Source organism: Cebus imitator, unplaced genomic scaffold (assembly GCF_001604975.1).
Source record: "Cebus imitator isolate Cc_AM_T3 unplaced genomic scaffold, Cebus_imitator-1.0 Scaffold135, whole genome shotgun sequence".
Lineage (NCBI taxonomy): Eukaryota > Metazoa > Chordata > Mammalia > Primates > Cebidae > Cebus > Cebus imitator.
This window is the reverse complement of record NW_016107450.1, coordinates 3118482-3141224: the sequence shown is the minus strand read 5'-3', so window position 1 is coordinate 3141224 and position 22743 is coordinate 3118482. Positions and strand designations below refer to the sequence as shown.

Here is a 22743-nt window from a genome sequence, read left to right as displayed (position 1 = left end):
GAGGCTGAAGTGGAAGGATCTTTTATGCCAAGGAGTTCAAAGCTGTACCACTGCACTCCAGTCTGGGCAATAGAGTAAGACCTAATCTCCCAAAATTTGAAAAAGGTGCTAAAAAATTGCCTCTGTGTTTGCCCATTTCCTTCTCTTTCTCCATGCCTTTCCAATTATGCATGTGTCATTGTCTTTACTTAAAAAGCTCTATCCACTTAGCCAACTGATTGGGTAATTCTTCATCCTTACTTCAAACATCTTTTCTTTCTGAAAACCCATCCCTGAATCATAAAACTATTTTTCTATGTGCTTATGTAGTACCCTGTGCTTATCTCTCATTGTATTAATAAGACCAAGTACTTATTCAACACTTGCTTAGTGCCATCTACTGTTACGTTTTACTTAATTTATATAACACTGGCAAACCGTCTTAACTAGATTCATCTATTATTAAATGAATGTTACTTTCTCATCCTCTCCCACTAGGTGCCAAGATACTTGAAAAAAAAGAACTGTTCTTTTATCTGTATCTGCCCAATGCCTACTAAAGCAGCCAAGACACAGTTCCATACTTTAATATATTGTACAATATACAGATATAATACTGTATCTGTTGAATAAACATATGCCAGTTTTAACTATTCCTTTTTAGAAATACTACCTGACAGTAATACTATAAACTGTCCTCTCTTCTTTTAATAAAGCTTTTCCAAAATAACAAAAAAAATATCAAGAAAACTGAGTGTGGTCAAATTTTAGAGACTTTATTTCAAAAACTAAATAAGATCAATAAAGTAACTGTATTCTTCGATTCTGGGTTAAGTCAGAGGACTTTGCTTCTGGAAAAAAAGGACAGTATGAGATAGCAATTTCCCACTTCTGAATTTCATGTAAAAATAAAAGGTGAATAGAAGAAAAATCTATAAACTCTATTTACATCAAAATAAGGAGTCAGATATAATCCATTTATTAGAAAAATGTGAGGTTGTCAACACAAGCTAAGTTAGGAAGCAGTTCCAATATAAGGCAAGGAAAGGAAAGCAAAGAGTGAGGAATCCCAGGGCTCAGATTTCAGAACTAATGAGGGAAACAAATATTTCCTCTAAGTAAGAAACTTGGCCAGGTATGATAGTAGCTCATATCTTTCATCTCTACAAGAAATAAAAAAAATTAGCCAGTCATGGTGGTGTGTGCCTACAGCCCAAGCTACTTGGGAGGCTAAGGTGGGAGGATCCCTTGAGCCCAGGAGTTTTGAGGCTGCAGTGAGCTGGAGTACAACTGCACTCCAGCCTGGGCAACAGAGCAAGATCTTGTCTCTAATAAATACATAAATATATAAGAAACTCGGCCGGGCGCGGTGGCTCACGCCTATAATCCCAGCACTTTGGGAGGCAGAGGCGGGTGGATCACGAGGTCAAGAGATCGAGACCATCCTGGTCAACAAGGTGAAACCCCGTCTCTACTAAAAATACAAAAATTAGCTGGGCATGATCGTGCGTGCCTGTAATCCCAGCTACTCGGGAGGCTGAGGCAGGAGAATTGCTTGAACCCAGGAGGCGGAGGTTGCGGTGAGCCGAGATCGTGCCATTGCACTCCAGTCTGGGCAACAACAGCGAAACTCCATCTCAAAAAAAAAGAAACTCATCTTGAAGTTACAAAATTGTTTGGAAAAAAAAAAAGGTAAAAATCTGGTAAAATTGAACAGAGATGGATCCTCAGAAAGTTTAGGCAGTTAGGCAAGATGTACCTGCAATAGCAAAATCCCAGCCAAAAAACACATTCCTAAAGGAACTCCCTGTAAATACCTGGGCCAAGATAACCCAGTTTATCCTATGTTGAGTAATAAAAAGGTAAGGAACAGCAGCAAAACTCACCAGATAAAGAATACTTAATAAACAAATGTCATAAAACAGATGAAAATTCTAATGAAATATTTTGACTTAAATAATAAAAAATTTATGAAGATATTATCTTTAGGAAAAAAAAAAAAAAAAACAACAAGGCAGAATATAAGAACTCAAGATCACGCCTGTAATCCCAGCACGTTGGGGGGCTGAGGCAGGTGGATCACCTGAGGTCGGGAGTTCAAGACCAGACTGACTAACATGGAGAAACCCCATTTCTACTAAAAATACAAAAGAAAATTAGCGAGGTGTGGTGTCGCATGCCTGCAATCTCAGGTACTCGGGAGGCTAAGGCAGGAGAATTGCTTGAACCCGGGAGACAGAGGTTGCAGTGAGCTGAGATCACGCCATTGTACTCTAGCCTGGGCAACAAGAGTAAAATTCTGTCACAGGACAAAATAAATAAAAAAAAAAAACCTCAAGGAAAGATGGCAAAAATCAGAAAACAGTAACATATAATCGATTACATGTGAGCTGGCAAAGAAAATTTTTTACTTGGAAAAGAAAGGAAAAAACAGAAATGAAGATGAAATTTTTAAAGTGTTAAAAAGGAGAAGGCAAAATGACAGGTAAAATAAAAGATTTAACATATGTATAATGATACCCAGTAAAGAAACTCCAAACACAGGAACAAAAAAAATATTTAATTTTATACTCAAGAAAATGTTCTGAAATAAATGAACTAAAAGTATACATCATGTGCCTGAGAAACTTAACACAAATCAGTCAACACCAAGACAAATATTCTAAAAAAGACATTTAATTGTAAATATAAAGAAAATCTCATGAGCAGCTGGGGAAAAATACGTGATTTATAGGGGAGAAAAATATCAGGCTATTTTCCAATATAGCTACAACAATACAACAATATTTAAAGTCAGAAGATAAATGGTACTCAAGTACCTTTTTTTTCTATGAGGTATTCTTTATCTGATAAGTTGTGCTGATTTGTCTCATGCTTATTATTATTCAAAATCTAAGGCCAAAATTTCATAAACACTCTTACTGTCCAAATTTCATAACCACCCTTGCTGTCCTACAAGTACAGACAACTTTAAACAAATAAGAACTTGGAAAATTGGCCAGGTGCAGTGGTTATTATCTGTAATTCCACCACTCTGGGAGGACAAGGTGGGAGGATAACTTGAGCCCAGGAGTTCTGGGCTACAGTGAAGTGCCATCACGCCACTGCAGTCTAGCCTGGGCGACAGAGGGAAACGCTATCTCTATTTTTAAAAAGGGGTTGGGGGTGAGGCAGGCAGAGCGAGGTGGCTCACACCTGCAGTCCCAGCACTTTGGAAGGCCACGTAGGGAGGACTGCCTGAGTCTAGGAGTTCAAGACCAGACTGGGCAACAAAGTGAGTTCCTGTCTCTACCAAAACAAACAAAAAACCACTTGGAAAATATGACTCCTAAGAACCTTGATGAGGACAATATTTAGCTAAATAAAAGACAATTACAGCCCAAAAAAACTGGTGGTAGGCAATATTTCATTTTATAACTAAGACTATGAACTAAGACTGAAATGTTACAGCCAAGAAAAAAACTAGAAGGGTGAGAGAGGAGATGAAAAGAAGCACTTAACTATCTACAGTAGACACGAAACAAATAACATTACTTGAAGGTAGCAATTAAATCACGTGAAGTACATGCAGATTCAGCAATACAAATGTAAACAGTAAGAAAGATGCTTTTTCAAAATACTGAGGTACAAAGAATGATAGGGTGCAGGAAAGAAAGAAGAAAACCAGCAATTTTATCACTGTTCATTAAAGGGAGTTAACAGATACTTGCTTCAAGTAGTTTCTCAGTATTTTTTCCTTTATTAACTCCCTAATAAATATTTTTGAACATTTTTTTCTAATATCCCTAAGATATTTTAATATCAGAGATGTATATATCTGTTTAGGTACTCTATGTATATCTGATTTATATACACACAAGAAAGTAAATATAAAGCTTATTCTTTTTATTCAATGTAAGGTTATGAATGACTAGATTAAAATTTTAAGTTAAAAATCTGAAAATGATTTATATTTAGTTTACCTTTATAGCCTGGTTTTCTGAAAAACTTATAATCTTTAAGTTTAAATAAACTGTAATGTATCAAATTACATAAATAAATTAGCAACTTATATAACTATAAAACAAAAGTAGCAATGTAATCAAATATTTTAAACTATTCAAAACTGCTGTTTATCCAGCAAAAGAAAACAATTAAAAATTTCTTAAAAATTATTTCAGTGAACTTTTACCATTTGCTTGATAAAAGAAAGTAAGTTCTGGTTACTAGATATTCATTCAAATACTGCTGACATTTTTTCTTTTCAGCAACTGACATGATTAAAAATTGGTTGAATAACTTTTGTAGAATGAAGTAATAAATCGGAAAGTTTTTTTTCTTGGGCTTAATTTTCAAAGCCCAAGTCACACATGAATACACTGAGAATCAAATATAAGTAATATTCACAAGGCAGCCAATGGAAGCAACCTCTTGCCACTGACTCTGAGATCAAGCAACTAATTAAGTCTCCCAATCACAGTCATCTATTCCCCAGTTTCATAAGACTAACTTTACATACATTTTGTTTTTTGTTTATTTTTCATGAACTTATTGTCAATGTTGCTCATGTGATACCCAATAAGACCAATGAGAAAAATAAATACTAAGGAATGCCATGTTGTTGGGTAGTATTGAGCTTTCGAGGACCATAAGCTAAGATTCTTCTCATCCTCCACAGAAACCAATTTTCACTCCCTTGGTGGTAATACTGCCCTGGTTGAGAATGCATGATCTCAAGAAATAGAGGACTAGGGTTATTATATAACTACAAAGGCAACCATTAGAGCAAAACCGGAAATTTTCCTAAATGTGATAAACACTACATCCCAAAAACAAGGTGAACAGACCAGATAATGTAAGATGAAAACAACCAACACAACTATTTAAAGGGGAGGGAAAACAGAAAGGTGTAACACAATAATAAAATAGAATTCCAGGACATATCTAACATAATAACAAGTATGAGGTTGGATCATAAAGCAAAACTCAACTCTTACATTGTATATGAGAGGCACACCTAAAATAAAGTGCAAATTAAAGAACAGGCAAAGGTAATTAAAGTAAGTTCAAATTAAAAAGAAGACAGAGGTCAAGATCTTAATACCATAAAAGATAAAATTCAGGCCAAAAAATAAAATGGAATAAAGGTTTTAAATGAAAGCAACATGGATTCTTTTAAATTCCAAAGGGAAAAAACTCTTAAGAAGATGTAACAGTTACGAGTATTAGCACACCAAATTAAAGCTAAAGGAGAAACAGACAAACACATTATAGGCTTTAATTTACTTCTACCAAGTAAAACAAAAACAAGGATATGGAGAGACAGAGTAATGTTAATAAGGTGTATTTATTTGGTATATGTTTAACTCAATATTCTGAAAATAGAAATACCCCTTTTTAAAGATTTTTCTGTAGAATACTTGTAAAAATGGATTATATTTAGACACACAAATACAGAGATTCACAGTAAAGAAAGGGAGAAACAGAATATATATCGTACAATCACAATGTAATAAAGCTGAAAATTAACACTTAAAAAAAAAGTTTTTTTTTTGAGACAGGATCTCACTCTGTCACTCAGGCTAGAGTACAGTAGTCTGTTCATAGCTCACTGCAATCTCAGACTCCTGGGCTCAAAGGGATCCTCCCACTTCAGCCTCCCAAGCAGTTGGGACCACAGGCACAGGACACCAAGCCCGGCTAATATTTTTTATTTTTTATTTTATTTATTTATTTATTTATTTTTTGAGACGGAGTTTCGCTCTTGTTACCCAGGCTGGAGTGCAATGGCGCGATCTCGGCTCACCGCAACCTCCGTCTCCTGGGTTCAGGCAATTCTCCTGCCTCAGCCTCCTGAGTAGCTGGGATTACAGGCACGCGCCACCATGCCCAGCTAATTTTTTGTATTTTTAGTAGAGACGGGGTTTCACCATGTTGACCAGGATAGTCTCGATCTCTTGACCTCGTGATCCACCCGCCTCGGCCTCCCAAAGTGCTGGGATTACAGGCGTGAGCCACCGCGCCTGGCCTATTTTTTATTTTTTAAATAGAGATAGGGTTTTACTCAGTCACCTAGGTTGGTCTCAAACACCTGGCCTCAAGCAATCTTCCTTCCTTGGCCACCTAAAGTGTTGGGATTACAGGATGAGCCACTGGAACCAGCCAAAACTTTGAAACAAAAAGGCTAGTCAACTTTTTGGGTTAAAAAGAAAATACAAACTGAAATATATCACAACCAAAGAGATGCCAAAAACAGTGCTTAAAGGAAAATTCAAAGCCTTAAATACTTACATGAGCAAAAATAAATGAACTAAATATTTGACTCAAAAAGGAAAAATACAACACATGAATATAATATATAATAAAAAGCTTAAATGAAAAAATGGAATTCTTCAAAGGTTGTGACATGTAATCATAAAATATCAAGCCAAGATACTTAAACTTTTATTTCTTTTTACTTAGGGACAACTAAAATTTAAAACTGCTCAATGTACATTTATATTCTAAGTTTGTACTAATTTACATACATACACACACAGAGATTTGGATTTTTGTAAGAAATACACAGAATGAGAAATATCAAGACAGTCTATGACTACACTTAAAATGTACAAAAACCTCCATGCTTTCCCAAAAACTGATTTAATAACTATCAGCAGAAGTTATATTTCATTATGAATACAGAGAATTTTCATGATAAAATACTTACATTCCCAATCTCAAAGTTTTGCCTCATTAGTAGGTAAAGGGAAGCACTGGCGTGTGACCGTATCGTACTGATGCTACTGCTACAGTGTCGAAGAAGCCTGAGGCATAAATCAGCACACTGCTCTGTCTCTTCTTCAAATAAGAGTTCAGGAAACTGTAAAACACAACCACCAACAAACCACCACTGAATTTTTACAGTAAAAGTTCCTGAGATATGTTAATATAACCTAAACTGGAGATCTTTAGTATAGCCCAGAAATTAAACGAATGGTTAGGACAATATTAGCTAATGGTTAATAGTGTGAGACACAGAGTCAGACTGGGTTCGAACGCTGATTATGCCACTTACTAACTAGTAGTGTGACACTGGACAAGTTTTCTCATCCACAAAATAGGTCCAATAATATATCTACAAGGGATTGTTGTGAAGCTTCTATCAGAATGTGCATAAAACACTTAGTAATCAACATATATAAATTTTAGATTTATTATAAAATAATATGTAAGTAATTTTCATCAACATCTCTGCATTCCATCTTCTAGGATGATTAAAATGAAATAGCTATCTTCAAAATTTAAGAATATTCATATTTCTGAGGGAAAACAAACATAAGAAGTAAATATTGAAAGCAACTGAACAAATAAACATCTTCTTTTCCATTCATCACAGAATAGTTTCAGTGGGTTGAACTACTGATATATTGAATTCTTTATAGATTGAGTTTTTAAAATAACAGAACAAAGTGAAGAGAAAACAAGAGACGCCCCATATTTAAGATGGGCTATTAATTTCAGGCTCTTCTCCACATCAAAATTACTATTTTTTAAACCAGAACTGGTTAAAGGTGATTCAAATAAATCAAAAATTCCAAAAGGCAGGCAGCAGCAGAAAGGCAAAGAAGAGTCAAGGGTCTTAGGCTATTATTTAAATTGTAACTACACATATTAATTAATATATTACTACATATGTTAACCAATGAATGTGTCAAATGATTGTGAATAAAGAAAAACATCTGACAACACTGCAGGTACAAAATAACCTACCTTTGAAACCAAGGCTCTCTGTGTAGCAAAACAGTGTTGTAGATAAACTGCACTTTGGTTACAGGCCATGCTGTGTAGTAGCACTTTTAGCACTCCACCAAGGATGCTCTCTTTGGATTCTGTTACAGAAACGGTCTACAATTTAAAAATAAACAAATAAAATAGAGATGTACCCGCAATTTAGTTAAGGTGGTAGAATATGTAAACTTTTAAAAGATTAAAAAATGGCAATATAAGATCTAGGATGGCTTCAAGAGGGAGCTGAGAAGGATTTGAATAAGAAAAAGGAGAAAAAAATAAATATAATTTAAGTGAGAAAAAAAGTGGAGCAAGATATAATGGCAGGAAATCAATCATCAGGTGTGTTTTAGGAAAATTAGTAAGTAAATTTGAACTGACTTGAGGTTCAGTAGAAAATAACTAGAGATAAAGCTAAAAAATACAGTGGTGCCTATAGCAAAGAATATTGGCAGTAAACAAATAACTATTCTTTGAAATCCTGACTTTTAGCTGGAGACTTTGAATCCAGCGACAGAGAGAGGTAAACAAAAGAGAAGTTTCATCTTCTGAGTCATGCCCTTAAAAGAAGAAATGTACTCTGTCGTTGCTGTTTCTTTGCACAGTGAAATATAGACATGATGGCTGCAGCTCAGGCAACCATCTTGAATTAGGTATCTTGGACTTACTACTTCTTTTGATTCTCTTTGTAGTAATAGCTGAGACCTATTCCATCTCTCCAGCTAATAAACACCAAATTATAAAGAGCATTCTAAATCTGAAGAGTTTCCCAACTTTTTCTTTAGGCAATGCAAAATATTAAATTTTTTATATTTTTAAAACTTTAGTCAGGATAATGAATGATAAAATATTTTTTTTCTTGAGCTGGAGTCTCGCTCTGTCATCCAGGCTGAAGTACAGTGGTATGATCTCTACTCACTGCAACCTCCGCTTCCTGGCTTCAAGCATTTCTTGTGCCTCAGCCTCCTGAGTAGCTGGAATTACAGGTGCACACCACCACACCTGGCTAATTTTTGTATTTTTAATAGAATCAGGATTTTGCCCTGTTGTCCAGACTGGTCTTGAACTCCTGACTTCAAGTGATCCGCCCACCTCAGCTTCCCAAAGTGCTGGGATTACAGGTGTGAGTTACCGTGCCCAGCCATAAAATATTTTTAAAAGAAAAGTCTTATGCAAATGTACAGAATGGATAGTAGGAAGCACACAGGGTAAGTATCATGAAGCAGGCGGCCATTGTAGTGGTAGCAGAAAAGAAGTGGAAGGAATAGGTGACAGACCTATTTACTAAAACATCTGAGAGATGTTGCCAACTGATTTGAATCCTGGCTCTTCTACATACTAGTTGTGTCATTATGGGCAGTTATTTAACATCTTTGTGCCTAAGCGTTCTCATCTACAAGATGAAGATACTACAGTTTCAATGGCATGAGTTAAGAAGGATCAAATGAGTTAATATTTGTAAAGTGCTTAGGACAACGTTTAACAAAGAAAAAACTAAATAAATGTTTGATATCACATTGTTACTAACAGAATAATACCACCTAGAGGGCTTCTGTTAGGACCCAACAAGATGATTATAGATAAAGAGCCTGAAACACTGCTGTAGGATACAGAAGATACTGCATAAACCCAGTGTACGTATATGTAGCTACAGCTATACAGGCATGTTGAATCTCACATGATGGCAGAACACCCAACTATAAACACTCAGAGGATACTTGGAAATGCAAGACTAGGCCACGAAGGGGAATGACAAGGAGATAAAGATTTTATAATTCTCCTCCATGAAGAAACAGTTGAAGTGATGGGAATTTATAATTATAGAGAATCTCAGCATGCTTGGAATGAAACTTTTAGGAACTACTACTATTTAAATGTAATTAAACAAAATGTAATTTTATGGCTCACAGTAAACACTTTTCCCCCAACCTCAATTTACCAAATCTGTATTTTAAATTTCTCTTCTTTGCGTTCTTACCTGAACAACAATCTCTAATGTATCCAAAATGATCAGGTTTGCTTCTGTAGCCAGGTTTCCATCAATCAGCGCTTCGTGTTCAATCTCTGCTCTTGATCTAATACAAAACATTGTAAGAAATTATACTTATCTTTTTAAAAGCCACAATTCTTAAAATATTTAAGGATGCATAGAAACAAAAAATTTGAAATCATTTTCAATATTTGCCTGATAAACAATTACAAGAGAATAAAAAGAAAGGCAATAGTTTACACATTTACCGTCTTTTGTTAACTATGACAATACATGTTTTCTCATCCCATTATGGAATCGTAATGCCACTAAAAGCATAAATGTTTATGTTTTAGCTTTCAAACATGCAGCGACATAGTTTTATTCTAAGTGACACTGACACTAGGTGGTGCTATGTGGGCTTGTATTCAGGAATGCTTCACAGAAAACAACATTCAAATATTTAGTATTCATCTTACTATTTCAAAGATTTCCAATGTCTGTATTCAGGATAAATGTACTTATTTTGTCTAAGGTTTCATCTAATTTTCCTCAAAATTTTTAAAATAAATATGCTCAGATGGTCATTTAACTCTTCAGTAAAACTAGATGGAATCACTCATTGGAAAGAAAACAATTTGGGGGGAAAAAGGATGTGAGGTGATGAATATGCTAGTTAGCCTGACTGTGGTAATCATTTCACAATTGTACACATACATTAAAAGATCATGTTATATTCTGTAAATATACACAATTTTTGTCAATTATAACTCAATAAAGCTAGAAAAATAAGAAAAAGAACAAAAGTTTGATGCAATAAAGTGGTTTGCTTAAATACTAATATTTATAAAAGTATCATTTAATGCAAATAAAAATTTAAGCGTAAACATTTATGCTTTTAATGGCATTCTGCTTTTGTAATGGGATGAGAAATGTGTATTGTCATGGTTAACAACAGGCAGGATAAATGTGTGAACTATTGCCTTTTTTCTTATTCTCTTTTAATTACACATTATTTATGAATATAGCTGACATTTCTGTTTTAGCAACAATAGATATACAGACACCATATATTATACCAAAGTAGACAAAATAACACGTAAATTAAAGTACAAAGACATATTAAACGCTAACTTTTCTAAGTTTTTAGATCTGTAAGTCTGTGGATCTTTATTATTACTGCTAAAGAGAATACTTCATGAATTTACATTTTACAAATTCAGTTTAAGAATAAAAATACTTTAGAGAGGCTGAGGCAGGGGATCACTTGAGCCCAGGAGTTAAAGACCAGCCTGTGCAATATGGCAAAACTCTGTCTCTACAAAAGATACAAACATTACCCGGGTGTGGTGGTGGCACAGCTGTAACCCCAGCTACTTGGGAGGCTGAGGGGGGAGGCTCACCTAAACCTGAGAGGTCAAGGCTGCAGTGAGTCATGATTGTGCCACTGCACTTCAGCCTGGGTGACAGAGTGAGACCTTGTCTCAAAAAAATAAATAATAAAACATAGTTATCAAAATTAAACTGGAAAGTAAAATATTTAATGTTCAAACTTAAATTTTCCAGTGAGATTTTATAAAGAAATATAAAGATGATTTAAACAAAAAGAATCAGGAGAACACCAAAAAAGTCTCCCTCAAAGTACAGTAGGATAAGCCAAGAGAACATGTTCTATAAATGCAGAAATAAAGCAATATACTAATAGTATAGTACCTGGCTGCTCTGTGATTTCTAAAAAATAACAACTGTAGAAAAGCCATCAGAGAAACAGACTTAGAGAAAAAGAAAGGAAAGCACACATTCAAAGGTTAAGAATTTTAGTATATTTATATTACATTCAGTATCATTATTTCAAGCTCTCATACATACGGTACTGAAACTTGTTTCTCTCTGCTGGCTCTCACTTGTTTCCTCTGTTTCAAGCTACTGAGGGCTAACTTATAAATTCTCAAGTGAAAAATTTTAGCCCCTTGACTCAATGCCAAATCTCAAGCCAGGCAAGTTTACCTGCAGCCACTTGGGCAGTGAGAAGACTCATGTAAGTGCATTGTAGGTGTTTACGGCAGTAGGGTCAGTCAATGTGTCCAGTCTGCCTTTATGACAGAAACAGAAGACCTGCATTGTTTCGTCTTACTTCAATTATAAGCTCCAAGAGGACAAATATTAGGTTTCTAATTCTTTGAGATATTTGAAATATTAGTTCAATGTGACATCTAAAATATGTTCAAAATATAGTTGCTGAATGCATTTTCCAAGAGGCTGTGTTAAAGAAAATGAAGTTTAAAATATAACATTTTGCCTTACTATACCACAACAAGTTCTTCCTCCAAATCTTTTTAAATCTAAAATTTTTAAATTTAAATATTTTGTCCTCTAAGGCTTAATAAATGTATTTATTAAATGTAAATACTAAATATAAATATAAAGTGAAAGTAATCATTTTCCTCTGGCATTTAAAATTCAACAAGCCCATAAGTGATAATAGAAAGCTCTGTTACTTGTCAAGCTTCTCTGTGTTTTGACGCCAGTGAGTCATATCTTTTCTCCACCTCAAATTTTCTTGACTTCCAAAGGCACTTCCAGATGGGCTTCTCTCTGCCAAATAAATTTCAAAGGTTGGACCACCTATATGTATACTTGCAAACACGTAAGGAATATCATATAATTTGTACATAGCCATTTTATTCACAGTACAGGTGGAAAAGCCTGACAACGATGCTTTTTATTAAAAATTTTCACAATAATTTCATAAGAAATGTATTTGCTATATGAATTTAAAAAAAATATCCTTTTAAATGGGTATTGTTTATTTAAACAAATGTTCTAACACTGATTTTCTTAAAATTTTAACCATGGTTTATAAGGCTTTACGTAATATGACTTTACTTCCTACCATTCTTCTTGCTTACCGCTTTCTGTTATCTTTGCAAATCTATCAGTATATAGTCTGACTATGTGTGCTTCTGACGTACAACCTGTGCAATGGTTGTTGTTCCTTTTTCCTAACTGTTCGTCTCATAAATTTTCATTTATTGCCTCCTTAGAAAGGTCTCCCACTCTCCAGTATTTCCTTTCCTTTTACTTTGCTTTGTTCCTTTCCATAACACTTAGGACCGCAAGTATATAAGCTCCTTAAGAACAGAAATATGTACTTTGTCCAGCATGTTTTATCCAGGATAATAAAGTGGTGCATACTGAGAGCTCAGTAAGTTTCTGTTAATTACATAAACAAAATAAGAAGGATTCCTAGTTACTCCTTTCAGTCTACATAAGGTAGAACAAGAGGAAGAACGGAATTTTCTCTTAAGAGGTTTCTAGGTTTGAAGGCAGACTGCATGCATGGATTCCTTTAAGGGGTGGAAGCAATATAAATGATTCACACAATCCATTAGAGGTGGAGAGAGCATTGAGAATTGTGGAGAATATACAAACATACATTTAAACAATGGACTCAGTCATGATTTCAACTTTCAGCTACAAAACTAAATGCTTGTTTTTGAAAAAGATAAGACTTTAAATTGGTTGGGAGGAAGGAAGAATAATACAAGTAAAAGTTTAGAGTTCAAATAGAAATTTTAAAAATACTGAAAAAAATACAGCTATATATATGTCAATTAAAGAAATACAAAAAATACTGAGAAATAAGAATAATTTCCCGCACAATAAAGGACATGCCTGTATTTCTTCCAATTTCTTTCCCTTTCCTTTCATTTCTTTCCTTCTCTCTTTCCCTTTTTAAAATTTTGAAATCCGTGTCTTTAAGAAATTTGTGGAAAAAACAAAAGATATTCCTATATTAAGACAGTTAGCAAAATTAATATCTATTTACATTTCTATCATTTACATTTTTTTCCCCACAAAACTGTTTCTCATTAGTTAATAATGTCTTAGAACTGAAAGTTAAGAAAAAGAAAAGAATGTCTTTAGACCTAATAAACCAATGTCTATGATTGACCTGGCTTAAATGTAGCAATGTAAATAAGACTTACAAAGGCTTAGGTTTTCTAAGACAAGAAGACTTCAGTTCTTATATTCAAACAATAATAGATTTCCTGGGGCCGTAGATTTAAAAATATAGCAAGTATATTGTTAATAGCTCCATTCTTGCCAAAAATAAACCTCAGGGCTGTGGTATAATAGAAGGAATGCTAAATTAGAAATCCAAAGATCCTGGTTCTGTCACTTAGTTTATGATCTTAGGCAAAGTTATTTACTTCTTTGTGTTTTATTTTCTTAATCTAAAAGATGACTATAATTATTCATTAGGTTTTGGTAGTAATTAAATGATCTCAGTAAAAGCTAACTTTCATGCTTTTTCAGAGGGTTTCTATACATAATAAATGAATTAAAAGAAAAACCAAAAGTACACTGTAAATTGAATATAACTAAAGAGAAAAAATGGTGCTCTATTAATTTTTTTAAAGTCAAAGACTTTGTTTTGTGGTAACTTTGTTACTATAAAACACACAGTATATAAATGATACTTAAATAGATTATCATTATGCTAATAGCCTGTCAGAAAAAAATTAAAAATCCATTCACACTTACATTTGCATTTTAAGTCAATAAACACATATTATGCTGTTGGCATGTACCATGTACACATATGACCAACCCATGACCCTGGCCTTAAAAAACTCTTAGCAACAATATTGTCTGTATGTCACTTTAGAATTTGCAAAACGTTTCTGCATACATGGTTACTATAAAAATGATATGATCAGTTAGTTACAGCAGCTTCTAAATTCTGGAAACAATCACAAATTTGTAAGGAAAAGGAAGGTAGGGAGATTAAGTGACTTGGCCAAGGTTATATGGCTAATGAGTAGCAGCCCTGGGATTAGAAAACCAGTCTCAAACGCTACTAAACTGTTTTGTTTCACTGATATTTGAGTTTGATGGGCAATATTTTGCCTTATATACAGGGTATATTAATTCATTTTGCAAATGAAGAGTAAAAAGGGGCCAGCTGTGACGGCCCACACCTGTCATCCCAGCACCGTGAGAGACCAAGGTGGGAGGATTACATGCGCTCAGGAATTCGAGACTAACCTGGGCAACATAGTGAGACCCTGTTTCTAAAACAAACAAACAAACAAAAAATTAGTTGGGCATGGTGGCGCATACCCGTAGGCCCAGCTACTAGGATAGGTGTGTACTGGGGGGTGAGGGGGTGAGAATTGCTTAGGCGAGGGAGGGCAAGGCTACAGTAAGCCACGATCACACCACTGCACTCCAGCTTGGGTGACAAAGCAAGAATCTGTCTCACAAAAAAAACAAGTAAAAAGAGACGTTATACAGAATGAGCCCTAATGTAAATTGTAGACTCTGCATGATGATGTGTTAATGTAGGTTCACCAGTTACAACAAATGTGCCACTCTGATAAGGGATGTTAATAATGGGGGAGGCTACGCATATGTAGGGATAAGGGACATATGGGAAATCTCTGTACTTTTCCTCAGTTTTGTTGTGAACTTAAAACTGCTCTACAAAAATGAAGTCTATTTAAAAAGGGAGGATGGGTGCTATTAATAATAACAAAAGGGGAACAGGCATAAACTGAGACTATCTAGAGAAAACTGGGAAGTTATGTTGACTCCTCTTAAATCAGAATTCTAACTTGTATTACCATAGAGAAATGATTATTCAAGTTAATTCACAGTTACACTTAAAACAATCTTTAAAAAGCATAAGACTGACATTGAAGACTAGCAACAATGATTATTCCAATACAGAACTCAAGGAAATTGAAAAAATTCTCACCAGAAGGAGAAGCTATTGTGTACGTACCGAGCTGTCCTCGGCTTCGACGCACCATTTCTTGCCTAGCACCTATGCTCCCAAGAATAGCTTCTTCAAGCTTTGCTCTCATGTCTTTTGATTTCTTAAAGGTCAAGCTGTTCATTCTTTCAAACACTTTTTTCCCCTAAAATTTAAACATTAGAAGAGAAGAGGCATTGAAGACATTTTCTTCTATTTTCCCCACATTGTTTCCTTTCTTGTTCTTTGCACTTACTTTATACTCAAAGCAAGATACGCAGAGATAAAGCAGATCTAATAGCCGGTTTAGCTGCAAGACCGAGAGATCTGTAAACCACTTCTGGAGAACTGTTTCATCTGCATTTTTGAGAACCCAAAGTAGACAGATCAAAAGGCTTCGACTTGATTCTGCTGAAAAGGTAGTGTGTTGCCTGCCACTCTGAAAATAAAGAGCAGTAGAATGAGATAGATTGATCAATGACCATTTCTTGTTTTTTGGCTATCAACTATTTTCTTCTAAAAACAATAAAACAAAAGTTGTTTAAAAATAATATATTTAAAAAGAACCATTTGATTTAGACAACACTTCTATAAAATGATCATATACAACCTTAAGGTTAAGAGCCTGAAGTTTAATGAACCTTTCCTGCTAACAGAGGTTTGCTTTAGTTTCTTGCATGACTGCCAGCAAAGAATAAATAAATGTTAATATAAAACGTAAAGAGAAAAACTAAAAGATTCTACCATTAAAAACTAAAGATATATATCATAGAATATCAGATATGATGAAAATAAAGGAAAAAAGCAACTGACTCATAGTAAATAAGAGTGAGCTAAGAATAGAAAGTAATGACAAAATAAGTATATCAGGCTTAGAAGACTATTGTTTCTAATCAATCACCACTGATACAAAGGGGAAAAGTCTTAGGCCATATAGAAGTAAAAAGCTACTTTTACTTATAGCATATAAAGTTGAAATGCTATTTTCAATCATCAATCTATACTAGTATACAGTATGTAAAATAGAAATGAAAAGCTAAATAAAAATGTATTTACAGTACCATTTATTGGACACATACTCTGTTCCAGTCATCATACTATGCACTTGACATACATTATTTGATTTAGTCCTCCAACAGCATTACCAAGCAGATTGTATCATCCCAATTTTACAGATAAGAATACAAATGACAATAATGACAAAAAATAAAATTTGAAATGTGCAAGAAACTATGCTAATCATATGATAACTCTAACAACAACTATAAACTATAATATTAAATATTATTATCTCTAGTACACAGGTAAGAAAACTGAAGGCTAGAGATTAACTTGCTTTAAATCACATACTGTACTAAGAAAGGATAAGGCTGGGATTTTAGTCCAGGTTAACCACACTCCAAAGCCTTTACTCTTCACTATTAAACTATGCTCTAATATTCAGTTGACAAACATACTAACTAAAAATGAGGAAAAAGTAGAGGGGATGTTGAAAAGAAAGCTGAACATACACAACTGTTGAAGTCATGATCTCACCTACCTCAACAATATTCCTTCTATACTGGATGATGATTAGTGACCAAATGCTTTATGTATATTAACCCATTTATCCTTCACAATCACTCAAAGAAATAAGTATTATTACTCACTCCATCTTACGGAAAAAAGAAAAAACTTGAGCAACCAGAAGTATTTTGTAATAAGTGGCAGGACAAGAATTTCAACACAGAAAGCACGGCTCCAGAGACACAAGCTCCAGTTCGTATCTGCTTTGTTTACTGCCTCTCATGGCTGCCCATGCATATAAGCAAATTCACCCACGTAAGCTTGGTTAACTACTTAGCTATACTGCTTCTGAGCTGGGCACAAAAGAACTTTGATCTAAATCCCTGAATCCAAAATCATTGTCATAAGGAAAATGCTCGTTTATTTTAAAAACAGACACTTTTTATAGCTGAATTTTTAGGTATGCATAAATACAAAGCACTGACTGAATTTTCAAGTACCTATTTTTTAGAAATACAATTTAAAAATTATTCTCAACTTGACAAGCAGGCACACACTGACATCTCTTACATTCCCACAAAAACTGCCAATAACACAGTGGCACATTTTGGAAAAAGACAAACATGAAAAAGACTCAGTAATGTAGAGATGTCAGTTTTCCCTCAAATTGTTCTATAGGATCAATGCAATTCTAACCAAAATCCCACTCGGGTTTTCCTGGAACTTTGACTAATGATTTTTAAAATTTAATGGAGGAAAAGCAGAAAGGCAAGAAGAGCCAAGATATTCTTGAAGAAGAACAAGGTGGGATGTTGGGGGCAGGAAGATGAATGTGTTCTACCAGACATCTGCAGTTACTAAAAAACTAAAATCATTAAGAAAATTTGATTTTGGCATATGGATAGTCTAATGAAATAGAATAAAGAACACAATATATGTCCTATGCAAATTTGAAAATCTGATCTGTGACAAAGCTGACACTGCAGATCACTTCTGAAAGGATGGACTGTTTAATAAATGAATTGAGACAACTGATCTTCCTAGAGAAAAAAAAAAAGCAGATTCCTACCTTGTACCATTATGCAGAAAATAAGTCTAGACAAAGAAAGAACTTTAAATGCAAAAGGCAAAAAGTTTAAAACTTTTACGAGGAAATATAAGACAATATATTTATAATCTTGGGATTAACCTCATTAAATTATTTTCCCCAGTTTGTGTCCACCACTTGAATAGGCCCAGCCCTCAGAAGCCTTCATTCATGCCTTAGACACTAATCACCACACACATAGCTCTTTATATTCTCTCTTCTTACCTCATTTGCCATGTCTGTTCCATCTCCTAAAATTCTTCCACTATGACCTCTGAAACATGAGGTCAATCAACAAAACTGCCTTATGTCTATAAGAACATATAGCTTTTGTTCTTATACATCTATACATCGATAAGAACATAAGCTATATGTTCTTATATCCCAATGGTCTGAAGGCAGAGAGTAATCTTGAAGCTGTGGCTCTTGTGATATGTAGGGAGAGGTATGAATCTTGGCCTAGAAAATGTAGAACTCTGGAACCTCTTCCTGATTCCTGGCAATAGTGTTATGAAACAATTCTTTCTGTTTTCTAGAGGTCATCCCTTTTCAACCAGAAAATTAAGAACTAGTGACCTAGGGCATTTATTGTAGGTGATAAATTAACTTCTATATAAGAACATACAGCTAATGTTCTTACAGATGTATAATAACATATGTATCTTTGTCAGACTATACCACCTACTAACCTTAATCACTGCAGTCATATACTAATCCCCAGAAGACTGGCCCTTATATCTTGATGCTTTTAGCTCCTGACTCACTTTCAGTATTTTAAACACCACTTTTTGTCACAGTCTTTAGTGATTTCAATGCCTGTGTATTTGATTCTCCAAATAACCTGTTTTATTTTTTCCTTCCTTAATCAACTCTTCTAATTCTTGAGAATACTACTTACTACACATGCACTCTTGCAGTTAAACCTTATGTCTTTTATTACTATTATGGCATGTTCCCCTAAATCTCCATTTTAGGCATGTCCTGCCACACCAAATTAAAAAAAAAAAGAAGAAAGAAAGAACCTCCATTTTAATGATCCTTCTTCATAACCACCACTTCAACTTTCCATCACATTACTTCTTATACATCAACTCCAGCAACACACACAATATCAAGTGTTAGAAAGAACATGGAGCAACATATATTTCTGCATTGCTGGAGGGAATATATATTGCTAGAACCACGCTGGAAAACAATTTAGCCAAGTAAAACTGAACACGTGCATAACCTCTAACCCAAAAATGCCACCCTTAGGTATATAACTTAGTGAAATTCTTCTACAGAGTGAAACATTCAAAATACCTTTATCTGCAATAGCCTGAAACCACAAACAACCCAAACTTCCTTTGAGAAGAGAATGAATACATAATTATATTTTCTAATAGACTGCTACAGCATTACAGACTATAGCTACACATATCAACATAAATGACTCTTACAAGCATACACAAAAAATCAAGTCATAGAAGTACTATGAAGTGCAGGTGAAAATCTGTGAAGCTAAACAAAATATTGTTTAGAAATATACACAAAACTGACTAGGCATGGTGGCTCTCACACCTGTAATCCCAGCACTTTGGGAGGCTGAGTCTGGTAGGTCCCTTGAGGCCAGGAGTTTGAGATCAGTCTGGCCAACATGGTGTAATCTGTCTCTACTAAAAATACATGGCCGGGCGCGGTGGCTCACTCCTGTAATCCCAGCACTTTCGGAGGCCGAGGCGGGTGGATCATGAGATCAAGAGATCGAGACCATCCTGGTCAACATGGTGAAACCCCGTCTCTACTAAAAAATACAAAAAATTAGCTGGGCATGGTGGCTCCTGCCTGTAATCCAGGCTACTCAGGAGGCTAAGGCAGGAGAATTGCCTGAACCCAGGAGGCGGAGGTTGCGGTGAGCCGAGATCGCGCCATTGCACTCCAGCCTGGGNAAAAAAAAAAAAAATACAAAAAATTTAGCTGGGCGTGGTGGAAGTTGCCAGTAATCTCAGCTACTCAGAAGGCTGAAGTGGGAGAATCACTGGAATCTGGGAGGTAGAGATTGCAGTGAGCCAAGATTGAGCCACTGCACTCCAGCCTAGGCAATAGAGCAAGATTCTTTCTCAAAAAATCAAACAAACGACCCAACAAGAAGTCAATAAATGAGAGGAAACAAAAAAAGCATAATCAAGACAATATAAAATGAAACACAAAATATTAAATACATCAAATGTCATTTAAAAAATGTAAATGGATTAGAAACTCTAGTGAAAGGGAAAGATTAACCAGATTTTTAAGACACAAGAAAAAAAATCTAACTATATGCTGTCTATAAAAGAAATATATAAGACATAATACAGAAATGTTGAAAGTAAAAGGATGAAAAAAGTCATGCTATATGCATACACACACACAGCAAAGAAAACCTAACATAGTTACAACTAATTTTAAAAAGCATTATAGTTCATGTTGATGAAAGTGCAATCCACCAAAAATTATATAAGTGTTAAATGTTTCATAATCAGGCCTCAAAAGAAACAAAAATCTGACAGAATGACAAGGAGAAATCATAAAACTGCAATTTTAGTGGGATATTAGAATAAGCACAAGAAATTCAGTAAAGCCCAAAAAGATTTAAACAGTAAGAGTACTGACACAGAATGCTGTAACTAACAATGAAAGAATATTCATTCTTTTAGAATACTTGAGATATTTATAAAAACTGACCATATACTAGACCATAAAACTAGTTGCCACAAATATAATAAACTGATATCATACAGAGCTATGTTCTCTGATCATTCAATTAGGCCAAAATCAGAAACAAAAGAATATCTAGAAATTTTCATGATTGAAAATTTAAGACAAAAACAATTTCTTAAATAGCCCAAAGGCCTAAAAAGAAATCAGAATGAACTTCAGTCATTCTGAAATGAATCTTGAAAATGCTTCCTATTGATCATGGTAAACTTGTTCCCCCAGCTAACAATTGAGAAGTCACAGACTACAGAAGGGAGGATGTAGAAGGCATTGTGACCCCAGAGGCATTGAGAAGGGATGACTAATTGGCTAAGAGAGAGAGTGAAGATAAAATCATTTGGGGAAGTTGTAAGAGATTGCAACTAAATTGAAGAAATAAAATAGACGTTTGTGGTTGTTGTTGCCCAGCCTGGAGTGCAATGGCACAATCTGGACTTACTGCAACTTCGGCCTTCAGGGTTCTAGTGATTCTCCTGTTTCAGCCTCCCGAGTAGCTGGGATTCTGGGATTAGAGGCATGTGCCACCACACCCAACTCATTTTCTATTTTTAGTAGAGATGAGGTTTCTCTAAGTTGGTCAGGCTGGTCTTGAACTCCTGACCTCAGGTGATCCACCTGCTTTGGCCTCCCAAAGTGCTGTGATTATAGGTGTAAGCCTCTGCGCCCAGCCAAGATACACATTTTTTTAAAAAATGCCCGTATAGTCAAGACAATTCTAAGCAAAAAGAACAAAGCCAGAGGCATCACACTACCTGACTTCAAACTATACTACAAGGCTACAGTAAACAAAAGAGCATGGTACTGGTACCAATGCAGATATATAGACCAATGAAATAGAAAAGAGGCCTGAGAAATAACGCCACACATCTACAACCATCTGATCTTGTACAAACCTAACAAAGACAAGCAATGGGGAAAGGATTCCCTATTTGGAAAATGGTGTTGGGAAAGCTGGCTAGCCATATGCAGAAAACTGATATTGGACCCCTTCCTTATACCTTATATAAAAATTAACTCAAGATGGATTAAAGACTTAAATGTAAGACCTAAAACTACCAAAACCCTAGAAGAAAACCTAGGCAATATCATTCAGGAGATAGGCATGGGCAAAGACTTCATGACGAAAACACCAAAAGCAATGGCGACAAAAGTCAAAATTGACAAATGGGATCTAATTAAACTAAAGAGCTTCTGCACAGCAAAAGAAAGTATCATCAGTGTGAAGAGGCACCCTATAGAACAGGATAAAATTTTTGCAATCTATCCAACTGACAAGGGCTAATATCCAGAATCTACAAAGAACTTAAACAAATTTATAAGAAAAAAACCAAACAAGCCCATCAAAAAGTGGGTGAAGGATATGAACAGACACTTCTTAAATGAAGACATTTATGCAGCCAATAAACATATGAAAAAAGCTCATTATCACTGATAATTAGGGAAATGCAAATCAAAACCATAATGAGATATCACTGCATGCCCGTTAGAATGGAAATCATTGAAAAGTCAGGAAACAACAGATGCTGGAGAAGATGTGGAGAAATAGAAATACTTTTATGCTGTTGATGGGAGTGTAAATTAGTTCAACCATTGTGGAAGACAGTCTGGCAATTCCTCTAGGATCTAGAACTAGAAATACCATTTGACCCAGCAATCCCATTACTGGATATATATTCAAAGGTTTATAAATCATTCTACTACAAAGACACATGAACATGTATGTTTACTGCAGTACTGTTCACAATAGCAAAGACTTGGAACCAACCTAATGCCCATCAATGACAGACTAGATAAAGAAAATGTGGCACATATACACCATGGAATACTATGCAGCTATAAAAAAGGATGAGTTAATGTCCTTTGCAGGGACATGGATGAAACTGGAAGCCATTTCTCAGCAAACCAACACAGAAACAGAAAACCAAACACCACATGTTCTCATTCATAAGTGGGAGT

The 22743-nt window shown here is 34.9% G+C and overlaps 1 protein-coding gene across 1 annotated transcript in view; it reads right to left on the bottom strand.

Moving 5' to 3' along the window:
• Window positions 1-22743, bottom strand: part of DOCK7 (dedicator of cytokinesis 7) — a 228751-nt gene that overhangs the window by 38554 nt on the left and 167454 nt on the right. Inside the window, exons 32-37 of the mRNA XM_037743095.1 lie at window positions 15715-15897; window positions 15489-15624; window positions 12196-12292; window positions 9707-9803; window positions 7711-7845; window positions 6668-6820 (exon numbers count right to left, since the gene is read on the bottom strand). Coding sequence (XP_037599023.1) covers window positions 6668-6820; window positions 7711-7845; window positions 9707-9803; window positions 12196-12292; window positions 15489-15624; window positions 15715-15897 — 801 coding nt within the window. The remainder of the gene's footprint in view (window positions 1-6667; window positions 6821-7710; window positions 7846-9706; window positions 9804-12195; window positions 12293-15488; window positions 15625-15714; window positions 15898-22743) is intronic.